Source organism: Enhydra lutris, unplaced genomic scaffold, assembly GCF_002288905.1.
Source record: "Enhydra lutris kenyoni isolate GAN:26980312 unplaced genomic scaffold, ASM228890v2 scaffoldscaffold101, whole genome shotgun sequence".
NCBI lineage: Eukaryota > Metazoa > Chordata > Mammalia > Carnivora > Mustelidae > Enhydra > Enhydra lutris.
Window position 1 is genome coordinate 450,105 of NW_019154185.1, and position 24,261 is coordinate 474,365.

General features: G+C 44.6%; 1 protein-coding gene across 1 annotated transcript in view; it reads right to left on the reverse strand.

Annotated features, from left to right (window-relative positions):
- Window positions 1-21,347: 21,347 nt before the first annotated feature.
- The window catches only part of LOC111139352 (Zic family member 3), a 13,515-nt gene continuing 10,601 nt past the window's right edge, over window positions 21,348-24,261 (reverse strand). The window contains exon 3 of the mRNA XM_022491616.1: window positions 21,348-21,497. Coding sequence (XP_022347324.1) covers window positions 21,348-21,497 — 150 coding nt within the window. The remainder of the gene's footprint in view (window positions 21,498-24,261) is intronic.

Consider the following 24,261-nt stretch of genomic DNA (forward strand, 5'->3'; position numbering starts at 1 on the left):
GCATCCTCCTACCATTTTACTAACACCCATCCCTCTGATTCTAGTTATCTTAGGTGACTTCTAAAATCCCCACAGTGAAAGGGTCTTTTTTTAAAGTAATTTAACATTGTAAATAGCACAGTCCCTGGGGCTCAGGGTACTTTACTTTGGACCCCGTTTTTATCTGGTACCTACTTACTAATTGGGTGACCACAGAAAAATTACTTAAACCACCTGAACCTTAACTTTCCTCTTAATAGCATTTACCTCCTGGGTTTGCTGTAAGTTTTATTTTATTTTTTAAAATATTTTATTCATTAGTTATTTGTCAGAGAGAGAGCACAAGCAGGGGGAGTGGCAGGCAGAGGGAGAAGCAGGCTCACCGCTGAGCAGGGAGCTGGATGTGGGGCTCGACCCCAATCATGACCGGAGCCGAATGCAAATGCTTAACCCAGTGAGCCACCCAGGCATCCCAGTTGGTGTTGAGTTTTAAATGAGATGATATATTGCATATCAAGTACTTAGCACAGTACCTGACACAGAGAGATAGTAAACACTCAGTAAACAGGGGCTATGAATTTTATAACTTACGGGAAAAAAATTTGCCATTCTGGGACAAATTTCAAATTTGTTTCAGGATTATCTTTTTATGATTATCAAGTGAGAAGGCTATTTTCTTTTTTTTTTAAAGATTTTATTCATTTACTTGACAGAGATCACAAGTAGGCAGAAAGGCAGGCGGAGAGAGAGAGGGAGAAGCAGGCTCCCTGCTGAGCAGACAGCCCGATGTGGGGCTCGATCCCAGGACCCTGGGATCATGACCTGAGCCAAAGGCAGAGGCTTTAACCCACTGAGCCACCCGGCCACCCCGAGAAGGCTATTTTCTAATTCATGTGCTTTCAAATTTTAGCCCAAAAGTTCTCACATGGCTTTAAACAGCCAAATTCTACTTATACACACCAGCACCTCTATGTATCCTACTGAACGCATGAATTTGAATTAAGTGTCAAATCAAAGGTACAGAATCTAAACTGAATAAGGCCCCATTTTATTTGTATTCACTACATTTCAAAGTACGGGTTTTACTGATCAGTATTTACTGTCCTCGTTCCTGGTACTACTGCACAAATTTATTACCATGATTGCACTGAAGGCATTTAATTCTTATTTAGGATTTATTCACATGTATGTTTATTTTTTTTATTTTGAGGCAATGTTCTCTTTAGCAAGGCGCAAATTCCAAAGTGATTTATAATTTTTTTTAAGGAATCTCTGCCCAACATGGGGCCGAAACTGAGGGAGCCAGCCAGGTGTCCCTTCCAAGGTGATGTGAAGAAGAAATGTGCTTCTGGAATGCCACTCAGTTATAGCGATAACAACTTGCGTTTGAATATTGCTTTTATAATCTCCAAAGCACATCCATTAAGCCTTTCAACATTTTCTTAAATTGCATGTTTTAGGGGTGCCTGGGTGACTCAGATAGTTAAGTGTCTGCCTTTGGCTCAGGTCATGATCTCAGGGTCATGGGATGGAGCCCAACATGGGGCTCCCTGCTCAGAGCGGGGCTCTGCTTCTCCCTCTGCCTCTGTCGCTCCCCCTGCTTGTGTTCTCTCCCTCTCTCTCTCAAATAAATAAAATCTAAAAAAGAAAAGAAAATTGCATGTTTTAGCCCCAATAGTGAAAAATCTGACTCCACTTAAAAAATGCACTGAAAAATCAATCTTTCATTTTTTTTTTTTTTATTTTTTTTTATTTTTTTAGATTTTATTTTTATTTATTTGACAGAGAGAGATCACAAGTAGACAGAGAGGCAGGCAGAGAGAGAGAGAGGGGGAAGCAGGCTCCCTGCTGAGCAGAGAGCCCGATGTGGGACTCGATCCCAGGACCCTGAGATCATGACCTGAGCCGAAGGCAGCGGCTTAACCCACTGAGCCACCCAGGTGCCCCCAACCTTTCATTTTTATACCAAAGTATTTTTATTTTTGCCAACAAGGGTTGCATTTGTGTCATGGACAGAGCCCACCCACTATTCCAGTAGTATAACCCTGTTTTTCCTCCACAAAAAAAGTGGAAGACAGAAAACCATGTTCATGGGAGGCATGATACAACCAAACGCAAGGGATAGGAAACAATAGCTTATTTAAACTGAGAGGGTTAATTTAAATATACTCAGTCATTTTACATTTGCAGAAACATTCAACAAAAGATTTGTTGAATGAATGGTTGGTTGAACTTTTTTTTTTTTAAGATTTTATTTATTCATTTGGAACAGAGAGAGAGCACAAGTAGGCAGAGAGGCAGGCAGAGAGAGAGGGGGAAGCAGGCTCACCGCTGAGCAGAGAGCCCGATGTGGGGCTCAATCCCAGGACCCTGAGACCATGACCTGAGCCCCTGGTTGAACTTTTTTTTTTTTTAAAGATTTTATTTATTTATTTGTCAGAGAGCAAGAGCAAGCACAGGCAGACAGAATGTCAGGCAGAGGCAGAGGGAGAAGCAGGCTCCCTGACGAGCAAGGAGCCCGATATGGGACTCGATCCCAAGACGCTGGGATCATGACCTGAGCCGAAGGCAGCTGCTTAACCAACTGAGCCACCCAGGCGTCCCTGAACTTTTTATTAATTTAAAAAATGAACTGCAAGAAGAAGGTAATCTAAAATTGAATTTCTGCCACACATTTCATACGCTTCTCCTCCCGGCTCAAAAACAACATCCTGACACTCAACTTTTGCCTGATCACTCTTGCCTACCAAATAGGGTACCTTTGCAGACATAGCACAGCAGGCAAGACTTAACTCTTCTTCCCAGTGTCAGGGGCATCAGCCGGGGAGACCTGACTGGCTCAAAGTGATTCAATGGCGAGGAGCTCCAAACATCCAGAGGTGTCCTCACTCCCTGCAAATTGCTCTTGTGGATTTCACTCCTATCTGGCACCTGGGCTGGGTTGCCCAGAAAATTCTGCTCAGCTGAGCTGTTGACAGAAGCACCGATAATAGGGACTCCCCATGTGGCCTGGCTGCCCCCAGCCTGGTAAGCCTTGAGGTTCCAAAAGTCCAGTGTCTCAGCCAAGAGTCCAACCCATTCTTGAAAGCTGCTGCTCCCCTTTTCCCCTTCAAGCAGATGAGTCTGCTCTCTTTTGAAACACTGGTAGTTTCTTGGTGGCTCTCTCAAAGCCCTCTTCTCATCCTGTCTTGGTTTTATAACTGTTTTTGTATTGACTTTTTTATTTGTCCTATGCTCCGGTCTGTTCCCTAGGAGCACTTTGAGGCCAAGAAGCAGGCTTTACTCAATGATGTAGTCTCCAAAGCAATTAATAAGGCCCCTTCCCAGGAGATCATACGTGCTCGACAAGTATCTGTTGAATCAAACAGGACAGAAAACTAGTTCTCTAAGCTTCCAGCAAGCATTCCCATTTCTTAAATATCTATGAAAAAAGAAAAAACCCACAATTTTGCTTGATACATATATGTGTTTGGGAGTCTCATGAGTCACATCAAGCCCCAGTAATCAAACAAACAGGAACACCATTTGGCAGTTGGCAAAGAGGACCCGGGTAACCACTGTGAAGTGGTTGTTTCCAATCATCCATGGATGGTTTGTGAACCATGGGTAATTCAATATCCACACATGCTTATTAGAAGTATTCAGCCTCTTGCTATAATCAACTTGTTTATATATTTACAAGTAATGACTTTCTGGTTATTTTAATTAAGAAACCCTTCATTCATTAGGATTCTGTTGACTAATATAATCCCTTCCAATGGAGCAAACTAGTATTTATTGCCATTGAAGGAAGAGCAGGTTGAAATTGCCACAGACATCCACAAAGAGGTCTTGATTAACCTGTTAGTGGAAGAATGAAATCAGAGGAACACGCCAGAGAGCAATTTTGCAGTAAGTATTAAATGCGTATCCTCTGATCCAGTGATTTCTAAGAATTCATCCTCACCATCTGCCCAAGTATATGAATCTGATATTAATGGAAGCATTAGATGTAATCATATATATATTTGGAAGCAAGAGACACGTGTCTCAATGGAGCACCGGTAGAGTAAACGATGGTACAGCCATACAGCGGACTGCTACGCAGCTGCTAAAAAGACTGAAGAAAAAGGAACAGACGATAACTGAGATAACCCTGATATATTATTTAGCAAAGCAAGTGGCAGGACAATATGCATATCATGCTCCCATTTGTATTAGAAGCAAAACGCCAATACATGTTTATAAATTGTAGAGAGGTGCCTGGATGGCTCTGTCAACTAGGCCTCCGACGCTTGATTTTGGCTCAGATCACAATCTCAGGGTCCCAGGATTGAGCCCCGCATCAGGCTCTGCACTCGGCGGGGAATCTGCATAAGGATTCTCTCTCTCCCTCTCCCTCTGCCTCTCTCTCTCTCTCTCTCTGATAAATAAGTAAAAAGAAATATATTGTAAAAATGTAACTAGGACCAGAGTTGTATCGGCGGGGGAATGGGGGTGCATGGGAAGGGCAGAAGGGAAGGCAAGGCGATATATAGTGGTTCTGACAACCCAAATGTGTTGTCAATCTGACTTAGAAATGTACTTCTAATGTTAAGGAGCTCCTCTCCTTCTCTGTCAGTCTGTCTCCCAGTGGCTCAGGCTCCAATCTCCACTCTCTCTGACCGACCTCTGGGGGGCCGCCCCAGAGCCTGTTCCCAGTCTATCAATGCTGGCTGGTCCAATCAACTCCTCCTCCCGGCCCCTCAGTTTTCTCTCCCTTTTTTTTTTTTTTTCATTTCCACTTTCTCTTACTGGTAGTCCAGGCCTTCAACACCTCACCCCCCCAGTTCCTGCGGCTGCCTTCTAGTAGATCTCCCAGCCCCCGGTTTCCCTTCCCAGGCACGAACCCTCCCTCTGGCCTCTACAGGGTCCTCTTACTCCCCAGCCACTACCAGCCCGAGGCCTTCCGTGCTCTCCACTGGAGCGGGTTCCAACTTCAGAGGAAGGTCGGGCAGTCGGGCAGCCTTCCTGAGCCTGGCCCAGTCCAGGCATAACTGCCAGGGCCCCACATGGTAGTGGGCTGACCCCTGGCCATGAGCATCCCTATCTGAAAGGCCCTTCCTGCCTCCCCAGCTCTCTCATTTCGAGTAATTGTTCAGTACCCACTGGCCCCACTCTGAGAACCGACTTATTTCACTTTTTATAATCTCTCCTCCACTGCCAGGTGGGTACCTCCCTGAGAGCCATGGGGAAGCTCCTTCTCCACGGAAACCACGTCTCTCACGCTGACTGACCACATCGCCTGAATTTCCTCAGGCTTTGCCAGCAAGTGTGTGGCATAAAGTCACGAGAACCGGTGCTTCCCCGATCCTTGTCGCTGTCTGCTTCTGCGGGCCCCCATCCTCCTGCAAAGCCCGCCCCCCGCTCCATGTGCCTCTGGGAGTCTCCAAGTTGCATCTCGCTTTGGCTCCCAATTGAGTCCCTGTCAGCTGTCTGGGTCCGTGAACATTTCCACCCTATTTCTGTTTTCATTTCCTGCTCTCAGTCCCTGCCAGACACCAAGGCCTCCCACTGGGGCCCCCTGCAACTCCCACTGGGTACCGCCGTGTCCACCACACCACCGTGTGCACCAGCCTCCTGCAGACACCGCTCCGATTATATTTTTTTGTGCTGGCCACACAGCTGAGAACCTAACAGTCTCTCCCAGGCATCAGCTGCTGAATGAAGGATGACAGTCACTAGGGCATGCTTTGATTTGCTTTTCCAGCAGTGGAGATAGGTTGCCCTGATTCACCCTCACGTTCTCCACAGTCACCATCGGGACCCATCAGCTGGTGCCATGAGTTAGTTCTTCAGGACTCAGGGTACACACTGTTCTGAGCTGATGAGCCAAGTAACCCTACCTGCCAGGGTTGCCAGCCCAAATCAATGGGTCCTGCTCTGATGTGTTTTGATCCTTGTATGGACACTTCCTATCTCTGGGTCTTCAAAGTTCAAATCCAAGTAGGAGCTGATCTCAGATTTCAAGAGAGGTCAGCTCACACCTCAAACAGAGTTTCTTTGTGCCCATCTGCGAGGCCAGAGAGAGGGGGTTCCTTAACGCAGGTCTCATAAGGGGAGAATTGGGGAAGTAAAACAATCCGCCTAAATGTTTTCTCCACCAGGAGTGGCACGGGGCTGCGCAGCCAGGAATGCACAGACAAACACCCAGCATGCAAGCGCGTGGTGGAAGGAGGGTCAGAAGACAGTTTCTGAGTGTTTGTTTCTTAGTGCTTAAACATATGACTCCTCAAATGGCTCCCGGAGGCTTTGAAGTTAAAGCCTCTGGGAAAGAGAAGTGTTCACACTTGGGGTTTCGGTCCACCAGACCCAAGGTCAAGGAAATCTGGTGGTGTGAAAAACTCACAATAGAGGCTCAAATGGTAGGAGATCCATCTGTGCTTTCTTTTAAAATACCTAAAAGATGGATGCCTGGGTGGCTCAGTTGGTTAAGCATCTGCCTTCGGCTCATATCATGATCCTGGGGTCCTGGGATCAAGTTCCACATCCGGCTCTGCTTCTCCCTCTGCCTGTCGCTCCCCCTTGCTTGTGTGCTCAATCTCTCTCCCTCTCTGTCAAATAAATAAATAAAATCTTTCAAAAAATAAATAAAATACCTGAAAGAACATGGAAATGCTCTAACCTTATAAAAAGCATAAGTTAGGGGCACCTGGGTGGCTCAGTGGGTTAAGCCTCTGCCTTTGGCTCAGGTCATGATCTCAGGGCCCTGGGATCCAGCCCCGAGTTAGGCTCTCTGCTCAACAGGAAGCCTGCTTCCCTTCTTCTCTCTCTGCCTGCCTCTCTGCCTACTTGTGATCTCTGTCTGTCAAACGAATAAATAAAATCTTAAAAAAAGAAGCAGAAGGTAACCAACTATGTAGTCCTCAATAGTCTTAGTAAAGGAAATACTTTCAAGTCATACAAAATGGGTTACTAACTTCCTGTGGCACCTAGCTATTGTTCAGATGTGACATACATAAGAAAGAAAAGCTGATGGTCTGAAATGCATGGTACTCTGGTGGCGGATACAACGTTAGAAGATTCGAAACTGCGGCAGGTGTGAAATTTTCACGAGCTACTTTCATATAAACATTTTTGGAATTCCAAGGACATTTCTGTTATATGGGTCTCACTCAAGGAAAATATCACAAGTAATTCTTCATCTATACAAAGGAGAAACAGGGAGTGATTACTTGCCTGACAAAAGGATCTCCATCCCCTACAGACTACAGGTGACCTTCCAGCAAGGGGGATTAGGGGCACTGACATGCCTATCCCCCCCCCACAGCTGAAAATCCACATACAACTTTTGACTCCTCAAAAGTTTAACCAACAGCTTACTACCAACAGGAAGGCTCACCAATAACACCAACAGTCCATTAACACACATTTTGTATGTTATATTTATTATACACTCTATTCTTACAATAACATAAGCAAGCAAAAAGGAAATGTTATTAAGAAAATCCTAGGAAAGAGGGGGTGCCTGGGTGGCTCAGACAGGTAAGCCTCTGCCTTTGGCTCAGGGCATGATCCCAGAGTCCCGGGGTCAAGCCCCACATCGGGTTCTTTGCCCAGCAGGGAGCCTGCTTCTCCCTCTCCGTCTGCCTCTCCCCCGGCCCCTCCCCCCAGCTCATGTTCTCTGTCTTTCTCTGTCTCTCTCTCAAATAAATAAATAAAATTAAAAAAAAAGAGAGAAAATTCTAGGAAAGAGAAAATACAGTATATAGTAGTACCATACTATGTTTATCAAAACAAATCTGCACGTAAGTGGACGCGCACAGATCAAACCCATGTTGTTCAAGTGTCAAGTGTAATATGAGATTTAATCTACACAAACATGTTTTCTCAGGGCGCCTGGGTGGCTCAGGCAGTTAAGTGCCCTACTCTTGATTTCGGCTCAGGTCCTGATCTCAGGGTGCTGAGATGGAGCTCCCCGCTGGGCTCTGTGCTGGGCGTGGAGCCCGCTTATGATTCTCTCTCCCTCTCCCTCTGCCCCCCTTAAATAAATAAATAAATAAAATGTTATCTCATAACATTTTTTAAATCCCACCTGAGATTGGCGTGCCCATTTGTGATGTTCGAGCCTTGCCCTTCCCCCATCTGCCCCTTACTTGGTCCTGCAGCCCCGCCAGGGACGTGGCCAGGGTAGAATTCCCCATCTCTATTTTTTTCATCTTTACCATGTGGGGTTTTTGTTTTACGCCACCATGAACATTTTCCTGTTGTGAACTATCACAGTAACATCAGGGAGTCTCTGTAGCCTTCACAACTTCTCGCCACCAAGTTCAAGGTACCTTAACATTTCATAGAAACACCTGCGAAGGGGTGGTGGTGATCTTTGCAGCCTAGAGAAGCTCGGGAGCTTGACTGCGGGTCAGAATCATCTGAGGCTGCTACAAATTCAGGTTCCAGAACCTCACCCCAGACCCACTGAATCAGTCTGCGGCAGGAAGAACTTTGGCAGAACCTATTACAGACGGCACCCCTACTCCTACCTTGAGGAAAGGACACTGCTCTTCCCAATTCCTTCACTCGGGGAACTTTAAATAAAGACCTATACAGATGGCTTGGAGGGTGGCCCAGAGACAACTGAGGTAGGAGCTTTCAGCCACCAGCTTATAATTTACAATCCACACTCCATTCCCAGCCCATGTCCTGGTGGGGTCCTTCTGGCAGGTACCAGCTCCAAATGCACACCACCAGTAATCTTCAGGAAGTCTCAGGCTGAGGAGTCCAGATCCAACTCCAGCAAAAGGAGAAACTCCTCCTCTCCTGCCAGCTAGGACCCCTGGCCCACTTTCCCACCCCAAAGTAGTACCCTTTGAGATTCTTTATGTCCTCCCGCAGAAATCCCACTCCTCTCCAGATACCACAAGCCAGACAGATAATCAGGAGTCCATAGTCCATTTCGCAAAGGCTGGTACATTTCATCACAAAGAACACCAAGGGGGCCATTTTCCTCTAGGCTAGCCACACTAAGCCAGGTCCAACTTAGCTCCTTGTTTCTCTCCTCCCACTTAAGGCTAAGGAAAACTCAAGCCTGCACACCTCTCTTGCCACAGACTAATCTCAATTCCAAATCTACTAAGAGAAAATCCCGGGGCAAAAAGCCGTACTCATCTTGGGGTGGGGGAATCCGAGCTTAATCCATCTTTAGAAAAAGGGAAATTCTTTAACTCTATTGGGAGAATAGTTTGTTTAAACCCAATTTACATCACCAAACAGATTGATTAGCATCTCACTCTGAAGTAAGTTTCCTCCCCAACAAAGGCTTTTTATGACAAAAGTTGCTCATTGAGGCGGAGTTCCCCTAAACAAAGCCAAGACTTGCTCCCCTTGAAGTGTGCCCCTTCCAGGCCCTCACACTTTTCTTCCTGTCTAAAGCCTATCCAGTTCAAATCCCTCTTCTTCCTGGAAGCCTTCCCTGACCATCCTTGGCCCCACCAGGAAGCCTTTTTCCAATGAATCACCACCGGGTACCTATCCCGTCTATCTGGCAACCGCTCATATACATGGACTTCAGACTTGACACTATTCTTGTGTTACTGCCCTGAACTTTCAAGTTCTTTTATCATTTAAGTCTTGGCATAAATATCTGTTACCACCTCCAGGGCCCCGACTTGATCATGAACTAGTTAAACAGTGCCAAGGAGCGCATCTCTCTGGCTTCTTTGAAACATCTCAGAGCCACTCCTGTCTTCCCCTCCAGCACTGGCTCTAACTGTGCTTGTCACACAAGTAACCAGTGAGTGGTTGACAGGAATCCTGGAAAATATCCTGTTGCTTCCAACAATGTCCATGAAAAGCTGGTAGCATTTGTTTAGCCCGCATAACAGCCCTCGATGGCAGGTGTAGGCATTAACCCCATTACACTGACTAGGGAACTGAGACCCAGAAAGGGAAGCAGATGCCCTGAGGTCACTCAGCTAGGTCACCCAGAAGCAAGTCTGAGCTGGTTCCCAAAAAATGTTCTCCTGGCTATGATTTCTAATGGCTTCCCAAGGAGTCTCTTGACTGACCCATGAGATGTGTGGAAAGGTATACTGCAAGATAAGGTCAGGCCTAAGGGATGGGGTCTTATGGGTCAAGCTATGAAATGTGTACTTAATTTGATAAGCCCCGGGGCACCACTCAAGTCTCCTGAGCGCAGATGGGACAGGATGGGAGTTAGGTGGTAGGAAGATTAATCTGACAGTCGGGTGGAAAATGAAGACTGAGGGGCGCCTGGGTGGCTCAGTTGGTTAAGCGTCTGCCTTCAGCTCAGGTCATGATCCCAGGGTCCTGGGATCGAGCCCTGCATGGGGCTCCCTACTCAGTGGGAGGCCTGTTTCTCCCTCTCCCACTGCCCCTGCTGGTTTTCCCTTTCTCGCTGTCTCTCTCTCTGTGTCCAATAAATAAATAAAATCTTAAAAACAAAAAAGAGGGGCGCTTGGGTGGCTCAGTGGGTTAAGTCTCTGCCTTCAGCTCAGGTCATGATCCCGGGGTCCTGGAATCGAGCCCCGCATCGGGCTCTCTGCTCAGCGGGGAGCCTGCTTCCTCCTCTCTCTCTGCCTGTTTCTCTGCCTACTTGTGATCTCCGCCTGTCAAATAAATAAATAAAATCTTTAAAAAAAAACAAAAACAAAAAAGAAAAAGAAAATGAAGAGTGATGAGAGCCTGGAGGCGGGAGGACCAATTAGTGGGGAAAGCCGACAGTCCAGGCAAGGCAGTAGTTAGATCTTGAAGGACAGAGGCAGACACGCAAGACAGTGGAGTGGACTGATCATGAAAATGTGGGGAAGGAAGAAAGGTCCACACAATCCTCCTTAGCCAATCTCTGGAGCCAGACGAGGGAAGAAAAGTAACCTCTTAATATTATACAAAATGAACATACTTTTACTTGGCGTTTCCTTTTCTCATGTCTCTTCTGATTCTGGTCTCCTCTCTCCCCTTGTCACTGAGCTACAGTCCCTTGACACGGCACTCTTCTGCTGGGCCTTGAATTTGTTTCTGAGGAACACAAACATGTGAACGTTAGAACTGTCATGATCCCAACCTGGGGCACAGCCACGGTATTCCACGTTCAGGCTGGAATATAGCAGAACCTGCCTGGCATTTCTGCCTGAAGCTCAGACACTGGAGCTTGAATAGCACCTAAGAGAAATATGTTGAAATTAAAGATGACAAAGTGGCAATCAGGAACCTCCTTTGAAAACAGTGTGTTAAAGGAAGTAAGAGAGGGGCGCCTGGCCGGCTCAGTCCGTGGCGTGTGGGACTCTCGATCTTGGGGTTTTGAGTTTGAGCTCCATGATGGATGGGTGTAGAGACTACTTTTTAAAAAGGGGGAAGGAAGGAAGGAAGGAAGGAAGGAAGGAAGGAAGGAAGGAATTAGGAAAGAAAGAAAATAAAAGCTTGGGGCACCTGGGTGGCTCAGTGGGTTAAGCCTCTGCCTTCAGCTCAGGTCATGATCCCACGGTCCTGGAATCGAGCCCCACATCGGGCTCTCTGCTCACGGGGGAGCCTGCTTCCCCCTCTCTCTCCGCCTGCCTCTCTGCCTACTTGTGATCTCTCTCCATCAAATAAATAAATAAAATCTTTTTTAAAAAAATGAAAGAAAAGAAGAGCCACTTAACTTGTATTCAAGTTAGGAATTTGGACCATATTTACAAGTTTAAACAGAAAGAACTACATGTACTTTTTTCCTTAAGGAGGACATAATCACTCATTTTAAAAACATCTTAACACTTAAAGTGTTTTTTCTTTTCAAAACCTGAAGCAAACATGAGTATTTTCTCTCCTACTCATTCTCTGACCTCTCCTATCAGCCCGCCTCCAGCTGGATTTTTCCAGATTTTTTTTGATTAGTTTTACTTCTGTATCTCCAGAAAAGCAGCATGGCTAGACTCTCCTCAGACAAGGTTGATCCTATGACCCCGGACGGACGAAGACCCGCTGTGGTCCTGTGATTTACACATCAAATGCCCTTCAATAGCCTCACATATTTGGGATTAATGATGCTCCAATAACACGTTGGGCATTTGTGGCAGTATTGAAGGCACAAGAAAGAAATATTACTTATTAATACAGGGTTGAAGATGTGCTCTTTCACAGAGGGAAGGAAACACACACAGTAAAAAGTCCATCTGTTCTACTTGTCTGACACTAAAGAACCCAGAGTAAACCTCATCGGACAAAACAGGACAGGGCACCACGGTGCGCGTGGTCTTTCTGACTGCGGTAGTGGAATGGTCAGTCACAAAAAGCATTGCACTGAATCGGGAAGCTCTCCTACTTGCTGCGTTCTGAAAGCGTCACTGTACCGTGCCTCTATTTAGTGTGCAGGGTGTAATAAAATCCATGTGTGAATATTTATATTTTAAAGATGTTGCGCTCCAATATGTTCTGAGTTAGGGCTTTTGAACACACTGTATAGATTCAACACAAAGCTAACTGAAAGACTAATCTTCCCATTGTTACACTTTAATTAGTGCGACCTGTCATTACAACTTTTTATGATGGAAAGTATCAGGCCTTTTATCTTACTTTTAAGCCCTATTCTGAAAACAGCAGAAAGGGAACTGAAAAGACAAAGGAAATTGCATTTTATGGAACAATAAGGGGAGTCTTTAAAAATCCTGGGAAGTTCACAAACTGCCAATGAAATCTACTTGGAGGCACCAGCACTAGGAAGATGGCCAGTTACTGAGGATGCATTAGCCATCCGCTACCTCCTTAATCCTCTCCAGAATCCAAAGGCTAAGAAAGGATAAGAACATTTCAGTACAGCAGCCCATAAGGGTGGCCTGGCAACTGCATCGCTTACTATGTAGGAATTTAGAGATGAGGTCCAAAGCTGTTAGGTCCTCTTTTGGCACACCTGTGCTCTCTTTGCCAGCAGATTGGAGTTCTGTGACAAATGCTTATTACAAATGTATTACATTTATTTCATTATTTGTTTCACTAAATATTGTTCTGGCCCCTTTAGTCGGAAAATTTGACACTGCAGAAACACAGAAATCAGTACCAAAAATGGCACCAGAAATTGGAAGATTTACAGAATTAGCCGGAAATTAAGACTTACAACAACTACAAATGTGACAGCTTGAGCTACTTTTATTAGATGAGCCAGATTTAGCAAACTTGACATCTAAGTAAATAATGCACTCCAAACATTCTCAGGAAATGGTGACTTAAGAAAAAGAAAGAAGAAGAGCTAAAAAAGCCAGAAGCCACAGACAAAAATAGGGCTTTCTGATTTTGTGCAATTCTTTTCTGCCAACACTATTTATGTAAACATTATTGTAGTTTGTCCTCAAGACAGAAGAGGCTTGATATGAATTAGTGTTCTGTTTTGAGGAAATGTGCATGTTTTGAAAGCACATGGGACAAAAAAAAAAAAAAAACACAAAGTTGAGAATGCAGTTTTTCTCTTTTGGAGTGAAAAATAATTGGTTACTGCTAAAAGAAAAATGCAGAAGTTAAGTCAAGGGTACACTCCACTTCTGCAGAGTGAAAAAATAATGGGTTACTGCTAAAATACTTTTCCTTCGCTCTTACACTATTATCTAATTTGGGGCAGATTCAGTTGGTTTACTTTGTGTCTGACTTGGAAACCAAAGCTTTAAATTGAGATAAATTGAGAGCTTTTCAAAGCAGAATGGGAGAAGGAGGGTGAGGGGGAGCTCTGAAAACAGGGAGGATACTGCTGTACAAAGTTCCGGCCTTACAAATTCTAACACACAGGCCAATTTGTTCCCTTTCTCCACTCTCTATCTGCAGTTAAAAGCTGGATCCAAAAAAGAAAAGAAGAAGAAGAAGGAGAAAAAAAAAAAAAAACAAAAAAAACAAACAAACACCACCACAACAAAAAAGAAGCTGGCTCCTACATCAGAAACTCAATTCCAGGCCCACTCCAATTCCAGAACTCTCTTCAGCCCCACCCAAACCCCAAAGGGACAGGAAAAGAGGGTGTCACAGAAGAAGAGGGGGTGGTCTTCTCTCTTCCTACCTCTCCCATTACCACCCCCCTTTTGTCTGGGGGGCTGGGGAAGGAGAGCCAAGGTGTGCCTTTGGCATCCAGAGCTGGGTCACCACACCGTAACTAGGGTTCCATCATCTGACTATGCTACGAATTAAAGTCAAAATAGAAGAAATAGCAAAAAACTTTCTGCGAGGTAATCCAGAGACTCTAACTGGCATCGATTCTAGAGAGAAGTAAGTTGTCAGTTTAAAATAACCTAAATTTTTTTTAAATAAAAACAAAACAAAAACAAAAAACAAATAAAATAAAATAACCCAAAATCTGGGTGCCTCGGTGGCTCAGTAGGTTAAGCATCTCCCTTCACCTCAGGTCATGATCTCAGGGTCCTGGGACCAAGTCTGCTCCCTGCTCACTGGGGAGTCTGCTTCTCCCTCTCCCTCTGCCCTTCCCCTGGCTCATGCTCTCTCTTAAATAAATAAATAAGATATTTTAAAAAAAATAAAATAAAATAACCTAAAACCTCACGGCTGGCTCAGTCAGTAGGGCATGAGCCTCTTGATCTCGGGGTTGTGAGTTTGAGCCCCGTGTTGGGGGTAGAGTTTACCTTAAAAATGAATGAATGAATTTTTACAAATGATAACCTAAAATAAGAATAATAACCTAAAACCTCAAAAGGAAATTTTGGAACATAACTCATTATTTGTTGGGAACTGACTATATTGATAGGACTCAACAGAGACACTGGATGACTCACAAAATGCAGATGACGAGGTATCTCTACCTACCACATTCCAACAGGTATCATCCTTAATATAACGGAAAGGCAATCCTTTGGCACCGAAAACACTCTAAGTTAACTTTAGACTTGGCTTTTTGCTCCAAATAAAGCTGTTGGAATGCCTATCTAAAACGAATATGGGATAAGTAAAAGAGTCATTATTCTCATTACAGAAAAAGCAAGGGCACTATTTTCCGATTCAGGAAGTGCCAGAATTCTTAAGACAGCACAGTATTTATAATGTTCCCATTTTTAATATGCCATGATCATTGACACAGAAAGCTGCAGAAAACCGGAGGAGGACTTTCGGCATACTGAACGGGAAATGATCAGAAATACAAAAAGGTACTTGGGTTGTGCATTTAAGTTAAATGTTAACTCAAACACACAGAGGCTGAGGAATCTACCCCTGCTTGTTGATCCCAATTTGTCCTCAGATCCACATCGAGGGGTCTCTGGATGGCTGGCAGTTCTGTGCTGGCAAAATGAAGTAGAGAAAATTGAGACAATTGTCCACGCTGGGGAAAAAAATTGCCTCAGACAAAAGTCATTTTGGACCTTATTGAGCAGGCCACTCTGATATCCTGAATCTTAAAAGACCACTGCTGACCAAGTAGAAAAATTGGTAGTGAAGAGTTTCAACAGTTTTGATTTTTGCCATTCTCTATGAAATAGTTCTAAAACTTCCACAGAGATCAGATTCATCTGGAACACTTGTTTGAAAGGCATATCCAACCCCAGGATCTGACACTGAGAAGTTGGACTTCATTTATCAAACCTGGGTTCAAGAAATGTTGTTTTGTTGTTGTTTAGGTAGGCTCTATACTGAACGTGGGGCTTGAACTCACCAGCCTGAGATCCTGAATCCCACGCTGAGCCATGGGCTGAGCCAGCCAGCCGCCCCCCAAGAAATTTTCATACAGGTGACCCACAAGCCACACCCACCAGGCAGCCCCATGAGCCCCATAATTCTGTGAAAATATCTAAAGAAAAGATAAAACGTCTATTAAGTCACATAGTATATTCCATGCAAGCAAACCTTGAGTTATTCATTCATTCATTCGAGACTCATTAACTGGGAGACTTTGTGCCAAGCCAGGCACAGAGTAGGCGCAAAGCTCAGTTTCTTTAGCACCTAGTTATCTGTACAATCTGCTGACCCCCCACTTCATTTTGTCCCTGCACAATGCCAGCTCACCCAGCTAATTTAATGAATCGACTAGTTTACATATATACAATAACTTCGCGATTCGTATTGAACATTTTCTGAAATGACTGAAGTTTGGGCCTGAATTAGATACGGCTATCCTCTGACTTTTAGAATGCCTAACGAAATCAAGGAGGAATGCAGTGAAGTCTTGCCTGAGAACATTCCTCAAAGTTTAAAGTAGAGAAGTTTCTGGAATGGTGGAATGGTGGTCAGGCTGTGGCCTGAACATAACCCTTTAAGCGGGGGAGAGCCCAGGACTCCGGACTGGTGCTTGAGGCTAATGGTCAACCCGAGGATAGGTGAGGTCCTCTGCTTCTTTCATTCTAGACAATACGTGTAAAAATCAAACATAAACACTCAAGCCACTCACAGCAAGCTGAAGTATTTTTCTCACCCAGAAGAAATGGGTTTTAACCATCTATTTTAGCTAAAGAGGGCACTCTCCTGATTCTACCACAAACTTCCGTTTTGAACACCAGACTACTGCGAACACGTACTTTTCATCTAATTTAACATATATGCGTGAACACACAAGCCACAATTCCTTTATTGCACACCACACCCACACAAAGTAAGTTTCAATCAGTGCTGGCTACTCAATCCATCCTCCCCCACCCCAACAACAACAACAAAAAAAAACGGCCCGAGACCATACCTTTAAAGGAATGAATGCAAACTGAAAACAACTGCACAATTATCTTTTCAAAATGATTTAATTCTAATTAACATATTTATATTATGTGTGGATGCTCGACTTAAAACATGAAAACAGAGCACGTGTAGAACATGGGATGAAGCATTCATTGTGTCTCGGGATTTTGCGATTAGCAATTACCAATTCATTTCCGGATTTAATACTTTTTTAAGATTTTATTTATTTATTTATTTGACAAACAGAGATCACAAGTAGGCAGAGAGGCAGGCAGAGAGAAAGGAAGGGAAGCAGGCTCCCTGCCGAGCAGAGAGAGAGCCCAATGTGGGACTGGATCCCAAGACCTCCAGGACCCTGGGATCATGACCTGAGCCGAAGGCAGAGGCTTTAACCCACTGAGCCACCCAGGCGCCCCTCCTGATTTAATATTTGCCCAATAGAAAACCAGACTGGTTGACTGATAAATTCAAAGTTGTTTCTAGATTTTTCTTTTCTCTTCTTTTCTTTTTTTTTTTTTTTGAAAACAGTGAAGGGGTACTTGTTCCGAGTCCCACTATTCACTTTTCCAAAGTGATTACAGTTTAAGCCCACACAGAAACATGTGGGCTTAAATTCAGTGTTCAAATAGTTGTGTTACACAATTAGTCAATATGCAATTACAGGGAATCTAGTGGGGCCAGATACATGCAGTCTGGACACAAGCAAACTAGAGATTAAGACTTTCTCAGTTTTAAACATACAAAAGCAAATTATGCAGTTAAACAGGGCTCCCTAAAGGACCGCATCCATTTTCAACAAGTTGGACCATGTGAATTTTCATTTCACCAGTTCAGAGAAATACCTTAAAGCAATGCAACGTTCAACACTTACAAACGTAGTACGAAATTTCAAGTCCCCAGAGCCAAGACAACCCAAAAAAGCTGTCCTTACTGTTTTTCCTAAATGTGGGTTTCTCTCCCCTCCCCCACTCAATCGCTTTCACAACAATGTCTTATCAGAAAGTCTTGTGAGAATGCTTCCCTGCAGTCTCATTCACAAGATTAAATCTAGTGCCTGGGAAAGAAAATGTGGTGTTTCAGTGCTCAACGACAGAACATTCAATGGGAGAAGCTTCATTTCACATCCTTGATATACCCGCAGATCAGGCTCAAAAACCACGGAAGGCTCAGACGTGATCAAGGAATAGACGCCTGATGGAACAGATGCGCAGATGCCGGTCCGGAAGACGAGACAAATGCTGAAGTGCATAATGATTCTGAAAAGATTTCTTTATCAAACATGTCATTTGTTTGAAAGACCAGGGCTGTTGGCATCAGATGTGGGGTACCAGCTTGTTAGCAAAGTGAAACATGATGGCTGACGATTGATGAATCAATTGTAATCACTGATGTTCCTCAACCGCACGTCTTCATTTACTACGTCAATGGTCAGAAGTTAAGGAAACACCTTTTGTTTGGGGTGATCACCACCATCAAGATGTCACATCTCGGTGAATACCCTGGCTACATATTTTTTATGAAGACTAGGGAAGTCCCCGAAGAAATGTTATCAGCTGGCCAATCAATTATGTAGCGATCTCCTCCACGTAAGTCTGGCTGGGTGACATTAGTGAGTCATCGGTAAACAAGTCCTATGTGCTGAATTCCTAGCAAAATGTTATAATGCATTTATTTGTCTGTAGCACAAATTGCCTGGTATTGACTCTGGGACGTGTATGGAGGGAACTGTTGGCAATGACATTTTTCTCATTTCACCAATGAGGTTTCAGATGATCTGATTAAAAACAAAAAGGATTTTTTTCCCTAAGGAAAGGCAACAGGAGCAGGAACTCTTCTTTAAATCAAAGAGGGTGTTCTTCTGCCTGCCCCTGACTCCCCCGCCACCACCTTCCTATTTTACGGGAAGACCCGGAAGGCCCTGCTGACTGATTTGATCCTTGGGACTCTAGACTAATGTCACCTGTAGGAGGATCTCGCCACGGGAGGCACCACAGCACTGCACTAGACATTGGCTTTGGAATTGGTCATTTAATATAACCTCACTCTTACTAAGGAACTGACAACCAATACTCCAAACAAATTGAACACGGTCAACCCCCGCATCTAATGGGGCAAAGTCAGAAAGAAACAGACAAAAGTGATAAACCAGTTTAGGAAAGGATAATGACAAGTCCTCCAGACCTCTGTACCAAAGCCATTATCATTCAGCAGTATGACCTCTCTGGAATGCTCCAAGTGCCCAAAATGAGTGGGACGGTAAGAAGACTTCCCACTCAGTTCATCCGGAAAGAGCTTAGTGTGTTTGGTGTTTCTGCTTGCCGTTACTGCACGAATAGACCCATCCCTGAGGAAAAAAAAATGCATTTCATAATGCTGTAATAGAGAATTTCTTTACTTTCAGTCAGGCCTCAGTTTTAACATAAAATAATCAGGGAATCCTTTCAAAACATAAGAAAACCAAAAGTATGACCATAAAATATTAAGACTGGCGGCTGTTGTTTGTGTTTTTATCTTAAGTGAGGCCACCACCTCGGGAGTTCCTAACTTCCTCTGAGGATGCTGACATCGGTCAAAACATTTTGGGGACCCTTCTCTGAGAATCGCTCCCAAAGCTAGCTTCTAAGCCCCGTAAGAAAATCGGCCTCATTATTCTACAGTCACATCCGCATAATACTAACATAAATTTAGTAGGGGGAAACTGAATAATTTAAGACATCATACGATTTAATCTTTTTGTTAAACGTGAATGCCAATTTCCACATTGTAAAATTGTTATTTGCTTTAAACGCAGTTAAGAATCGAGCTGTTGACTAAAGCAAAATTTTATCACATTAAAAGTAAAACCAATAAATTACTATGTTTACAGATTTTTAAGTACACGACTTATTTTTATCTAAGAATAAGTGTATTCATTGGAAGATAACGAACAACAGGCATTTAATAACACTTTAATTTTCCGTGTTTAAATATTCATAGCTATGTTCATAAACCCACATGCCCGATCTAGCAATTATGCTTATGAAATGCAGTATTTCTTATATACCCTAAGTCTCCATCTAGTTCCTGAAAACTGCATTCATTTGCACCCCAGTACAAATCGCTGCGTGTTTTTAGCAAAATAATCCATAATATTAAAACTAGGAAACTACCCAAAGCAACAATAGCTACCTGCAAGAGGAAAAGAAGGGAATTCTCATTTGTTCAGGGATGACTGTGTGCCAGGTTCTCTATGGACTTTTTTTGTTAATCCTTAGAATAACCAGCTGGCTTATGCACAACTTTGCAGTCTACCTTTCAGAAGGTTTTTTGAGTAATCCCATTATAATACTCCGCTGCCTGTCTGAAAGAACACCGTTCTTGTTCTTAAAAACAAAAACAAAAACAAAACAAAAAATTCTACTAGCATTGTCCTAAGGGGATATAAAAATGTCCAATTTTCAGGAGCTGAAAATCAAAGAATGATAGGCTTCCTTGACTAGCCTATACTCCCACTCTTGATGTAAATGAACAACAAAAATCAGAGGGAGATGAGCCGGTTTCCCACTACTTAAAAATTACAGTATCATCAGTCTACTTAGAGATTTTATTAAAACGGGATCGAAAGAACCAGGAGCAATATACTCTCTCGGGCTGCAATTTACAATACCTCATCACGGCGTAATCACGTCAAATAAATAGAATGATGGCCACTCGCAGATTACATTAGATTACAGATGTTAAATTTAAAATGAGAAATCAAGTATCTGGAGTTCCAAGAATTTCTCTGAAGGGTCTTCATCTTCTCTAACACTACAGTTAATTAACGACAACTTGTGTTTTAATAACACCTATAGCCCATGATTCTGTAATGTCCTAATCAATGGTTGCCAAGTTGTCTGCCCCAAGAACCACTCTGGGGCTCCAGAATAATAGACACGTCATGTGATGTGCTATGTCTGCTCTCCAGAGGCCCTCCTTTCTTCTTCGAGGCCATCTTTAGCTTTGTCTTTCTCTCTCTTGCTCACCCAAAGACTGGTGTGCCCATGTTCTTGGTCCTCCCAATTCCCATCCTTCCTTCTAATCACCCCTATCAATCCTCGACTCTGCATTTTTCCCGACTTCCCTGGCACCTGGCCCCAAGTCCCTCTGGGAAAACACAGTGAGCTCAAAACAGTTGCTTGACGTTTGTTCAGCAGGTTGGTTGGTTGGTTTTTGTGGGTTTATTGCTCCGTGAAAGCCCAGCTATATATAAATTGTCCCAATTCAACAGGTCAATCAACAGTATTTAGGAGTTTGAGTTGTCACCGTAATAAAACAATGATCGCAAAAAATTTTAATGGTTTTATTTAAGTCAAACAACAATTGTAGGGATCCTGGGTACGGCTTTTTGAACACAAGCATACAAAATGAACAAAACAAGCATTTGTGTTTCTAGTTTTAAACACTTGAGCTCTACACGTGGAATGCAGATATTTGAAAGAGATTTTCAACAAGGTCAACACAATGCATGAGATAATACACACTGGGTTACGAGTTGGGCCAGTCTTCACCTCCATCTTCCCACTTAGAAGCCTAAAGCGGAAGGGAGTGGGGGGGGGGGGGGGGGGGGGTGGGGGGGGCATTTTTGCTTTTTCATTTCACAAATGATTGCTCAACACAGACTGGAATACACCAAAAGAAGAAAACAGTCTTTTTTTTTTTTTACCTAGGTAAGAAGCTACTACTCTTAAAATGATCACTTCAAGGTAACAGACATCCAAATTGATGTGGTTTTCTTTGAAACCTCATCAGTAAATCATTTCTTGCACAGTAGGTTCGGCATTAACCCTGCATTTAGGATAGGTAGTGTTATGGAGGGCTGGCTGCTGCATACCAACGTCAGTATCAAGTTCTTCGTCAGGAATTAGAGACTGTCCCGGATACCAAGCAGGACAACACTGGCAAAAGAACAAAAAGTGAACTGCAGATAGGTCAAAACAGGCTATATTCACTCTTAGAAAAATGTCTTAAACTGTTACTGGATATGTTGTTAGAAATGCTAGTTTAGAATAGAACACAATGGCATCTTTTCTTTTTAACACCACACGTTCAAATGGTCTTTACAAGGATGCTGTGTTTCAACGCAACACATTAGACAACATACACATCCTATTAGGGAATCGAACATAATAAACTTGCCATCTGCTGATGGCTATTTCTACATTTACCGTCAGCTCACAGTTCTCTCTGTTCATCGGATTACTGTCAACAGGTTGAACTGTCGTCACATTAAAAATATGCAAAATTGTTTGCTGTTACGTGATTTTTAAAGACAGATTTTCTTTCGCTTTAAGGGATTTTGTTGAAAATAGGGTTTCTTGAATCCTATTCAAAGAAGTTTTGCTCCCGTGTTATGATGAGTCCAAGTATTCTGAACCACTCCCCCCTTTCATGCTTTCTGCAAACTTTGTGTTTTTCAAGCTGTAAATTTCAATGGTTATGATAGAAACCAAGCCTCAGTGGGAAAAGCAGTGCCCTTCAGAGTCCTCAAACAAATAAAAGAGTTCCACCAACTGATTCCTCATCCAGTTTTGCAGAAATTCCGTTCACAGAACTCCTATGCAAATCCGCCAGTTTTACCATATCAAATGACCCAAAGCACACCGCAGGTATCCAGGGGAGACCGTCCACCAGCGCATCCTTAGCTTGATTTTAATGTCAATTTAAGAGACAATCCGGGCTCTGAGTTCTTAGAGAGACAAACTGCCTCACCATTAACTAAAGCTTTTTCAAGTTAATGAACTTTTCATTTTTCACACTTTCGGTACCAAGAGATTTAACCAGGGAAAAGCTCAAAGCTCAGGGTTCAAACTACAGCATGGAAAAATAAAGTATAGACCAAGCACCATCTACTTCCTTTGATCTCTCAAAGATGTCAATACTCCATTCCAGTGAGGGGGTGGGCGGGGGGAGTGGCTCAGCCCGGGAAGGAAACTTCAACCAAAGGGGGGAAAAAAAGATCTGTTTGGTGGCAATTTCAAAACAAGTTTCCAAACTGCAGAAGGGGCTGCAGCCCCTTTGACTTGCAGGAATTACACATAAGAAAAGAACAGAAAATACTACAAGGCATGCTTATTATTTTAATTGCCCAGGGGTTTCCAATGCAAAAAGCACGACAACTTAAACGCATATTCCAAATTCTTGCTCCAAAGCCCTCTTCTTTGTGCACTGAAAAGGAGGAAAGACAACCCCATCAATTGTTCTCTGCAGATAAAGGCACTGTTTTGCAGATTTCCCCCCAAATCTGGGCCAGCTTTGCTAATGACCTGCCCACCCACCTGGGACCGTTCCCAAGGTGGCCCCCAGGGAACTGCCCCACACCTTCAGGTGCCCAAATTCTGGACAGTGGGCAGCCCCGAAAAGGCTGCCTTTTCGTTTAGCAGTTGGCCTCCACGAAGACGCAACCTGAAAGAATTCTTGCCGCTTATTTTCCTAGGGGAGGCGGGGGTCAACAGCTACACCTTCCTATTGCACTTTTTTTTTGTCCTCCCGAAACACACATCTGAAGGTGAATCTGCAATCTTTTTCTGCAGGGGGGAAAAAACAAACAAACAACAACAACAAAAAAAACAAAACACGAGCTCGAGATCCCAAAGCTACCAGGGGTTCTTTCACCCGCCAGGATTTAGGCAGTTAAGCAAAAGCTGAATGAAAAGTTTTCGGGACTGTGACCTTTTTTGCCCCCCCCCCCCCTTAGCGTAGGATCACCAGCTGTTCCAGCACACACAAAAGCTGCGACAGTGACATTTCTCAAAGGCCCACGTTTAAATGAGATATGCCGAAAACGGGGCCCTAGCTGTAGGGTTCGAACGCGCAATGGCCCGTTCTATACGGAAATGGTACCTGCGTGCTCCCCTCCCGGGCCCCGCCATTGTCCTGGAGGAGAAAGCGTCCGCTCATTAGCATTTTTAGGGGGCTCGGACTGGCTGCGGGCTCCCACCCGGCTCAAGAACTCAAAATGGCATCCCCCACCCCGGAGGGCCCGGAGGGGAGGTTTTCGGTAGGGACGGGAGGGTGAGGCGGCCTCCAGCTGGCTTCAAGTCCAAGTGCCCTGGGAGCCCCAACCCCCCAGAAGGCTCGCCAACTTCCCACGCCCAGAATGCCCTGGAAGAAGTTCTTCGCTTCCGTTTTTTTTCCAGTTTTACGTTCGGCCGCCACGACCTACATTCCCCCGCGAGGCGCTCGGAGTCGAGGAATAACGAGGGAGTTTAAAGCACACAGCAGTTCGGCAGCCCGCAGTCAGCGCTTTGCTGCGCTCCGCGGGGGTTCGCATCCGGCCGCCATGTTCACCACTCGAGAGCCGCCCCAAAACCACCCCCCTTCCCCACACCCCTCTCCTCCCCTCCCTCCCCGCTCCGCCGAGGCCGCGGCGCTGCAAAGCGGCTTTCAACTCTCCCCCCACCCCCCGGCTGCCGGAGCTGCTCGACGGCTGCCGGGTGTGCGCCTGCGCGTGAGAGGGGGCGGAGGGGGGGCCGGCGGGCTTGAAAAGGCCGGAGCAACGGGGAGCGGGGGAGGGGTTGGGGCCCGGGCCGAGCCTACTCTTTCCTCGCAGCGGGTCTCTGCTCCGGCCCCGGCCCGGCTCTCGCACGTGCGCGCTAAAAACCCACTTCAAAGTCTGCTCCCGGCGCGGGGGCGGCCCCCTCCGGGCCGTCCCTCGGACCC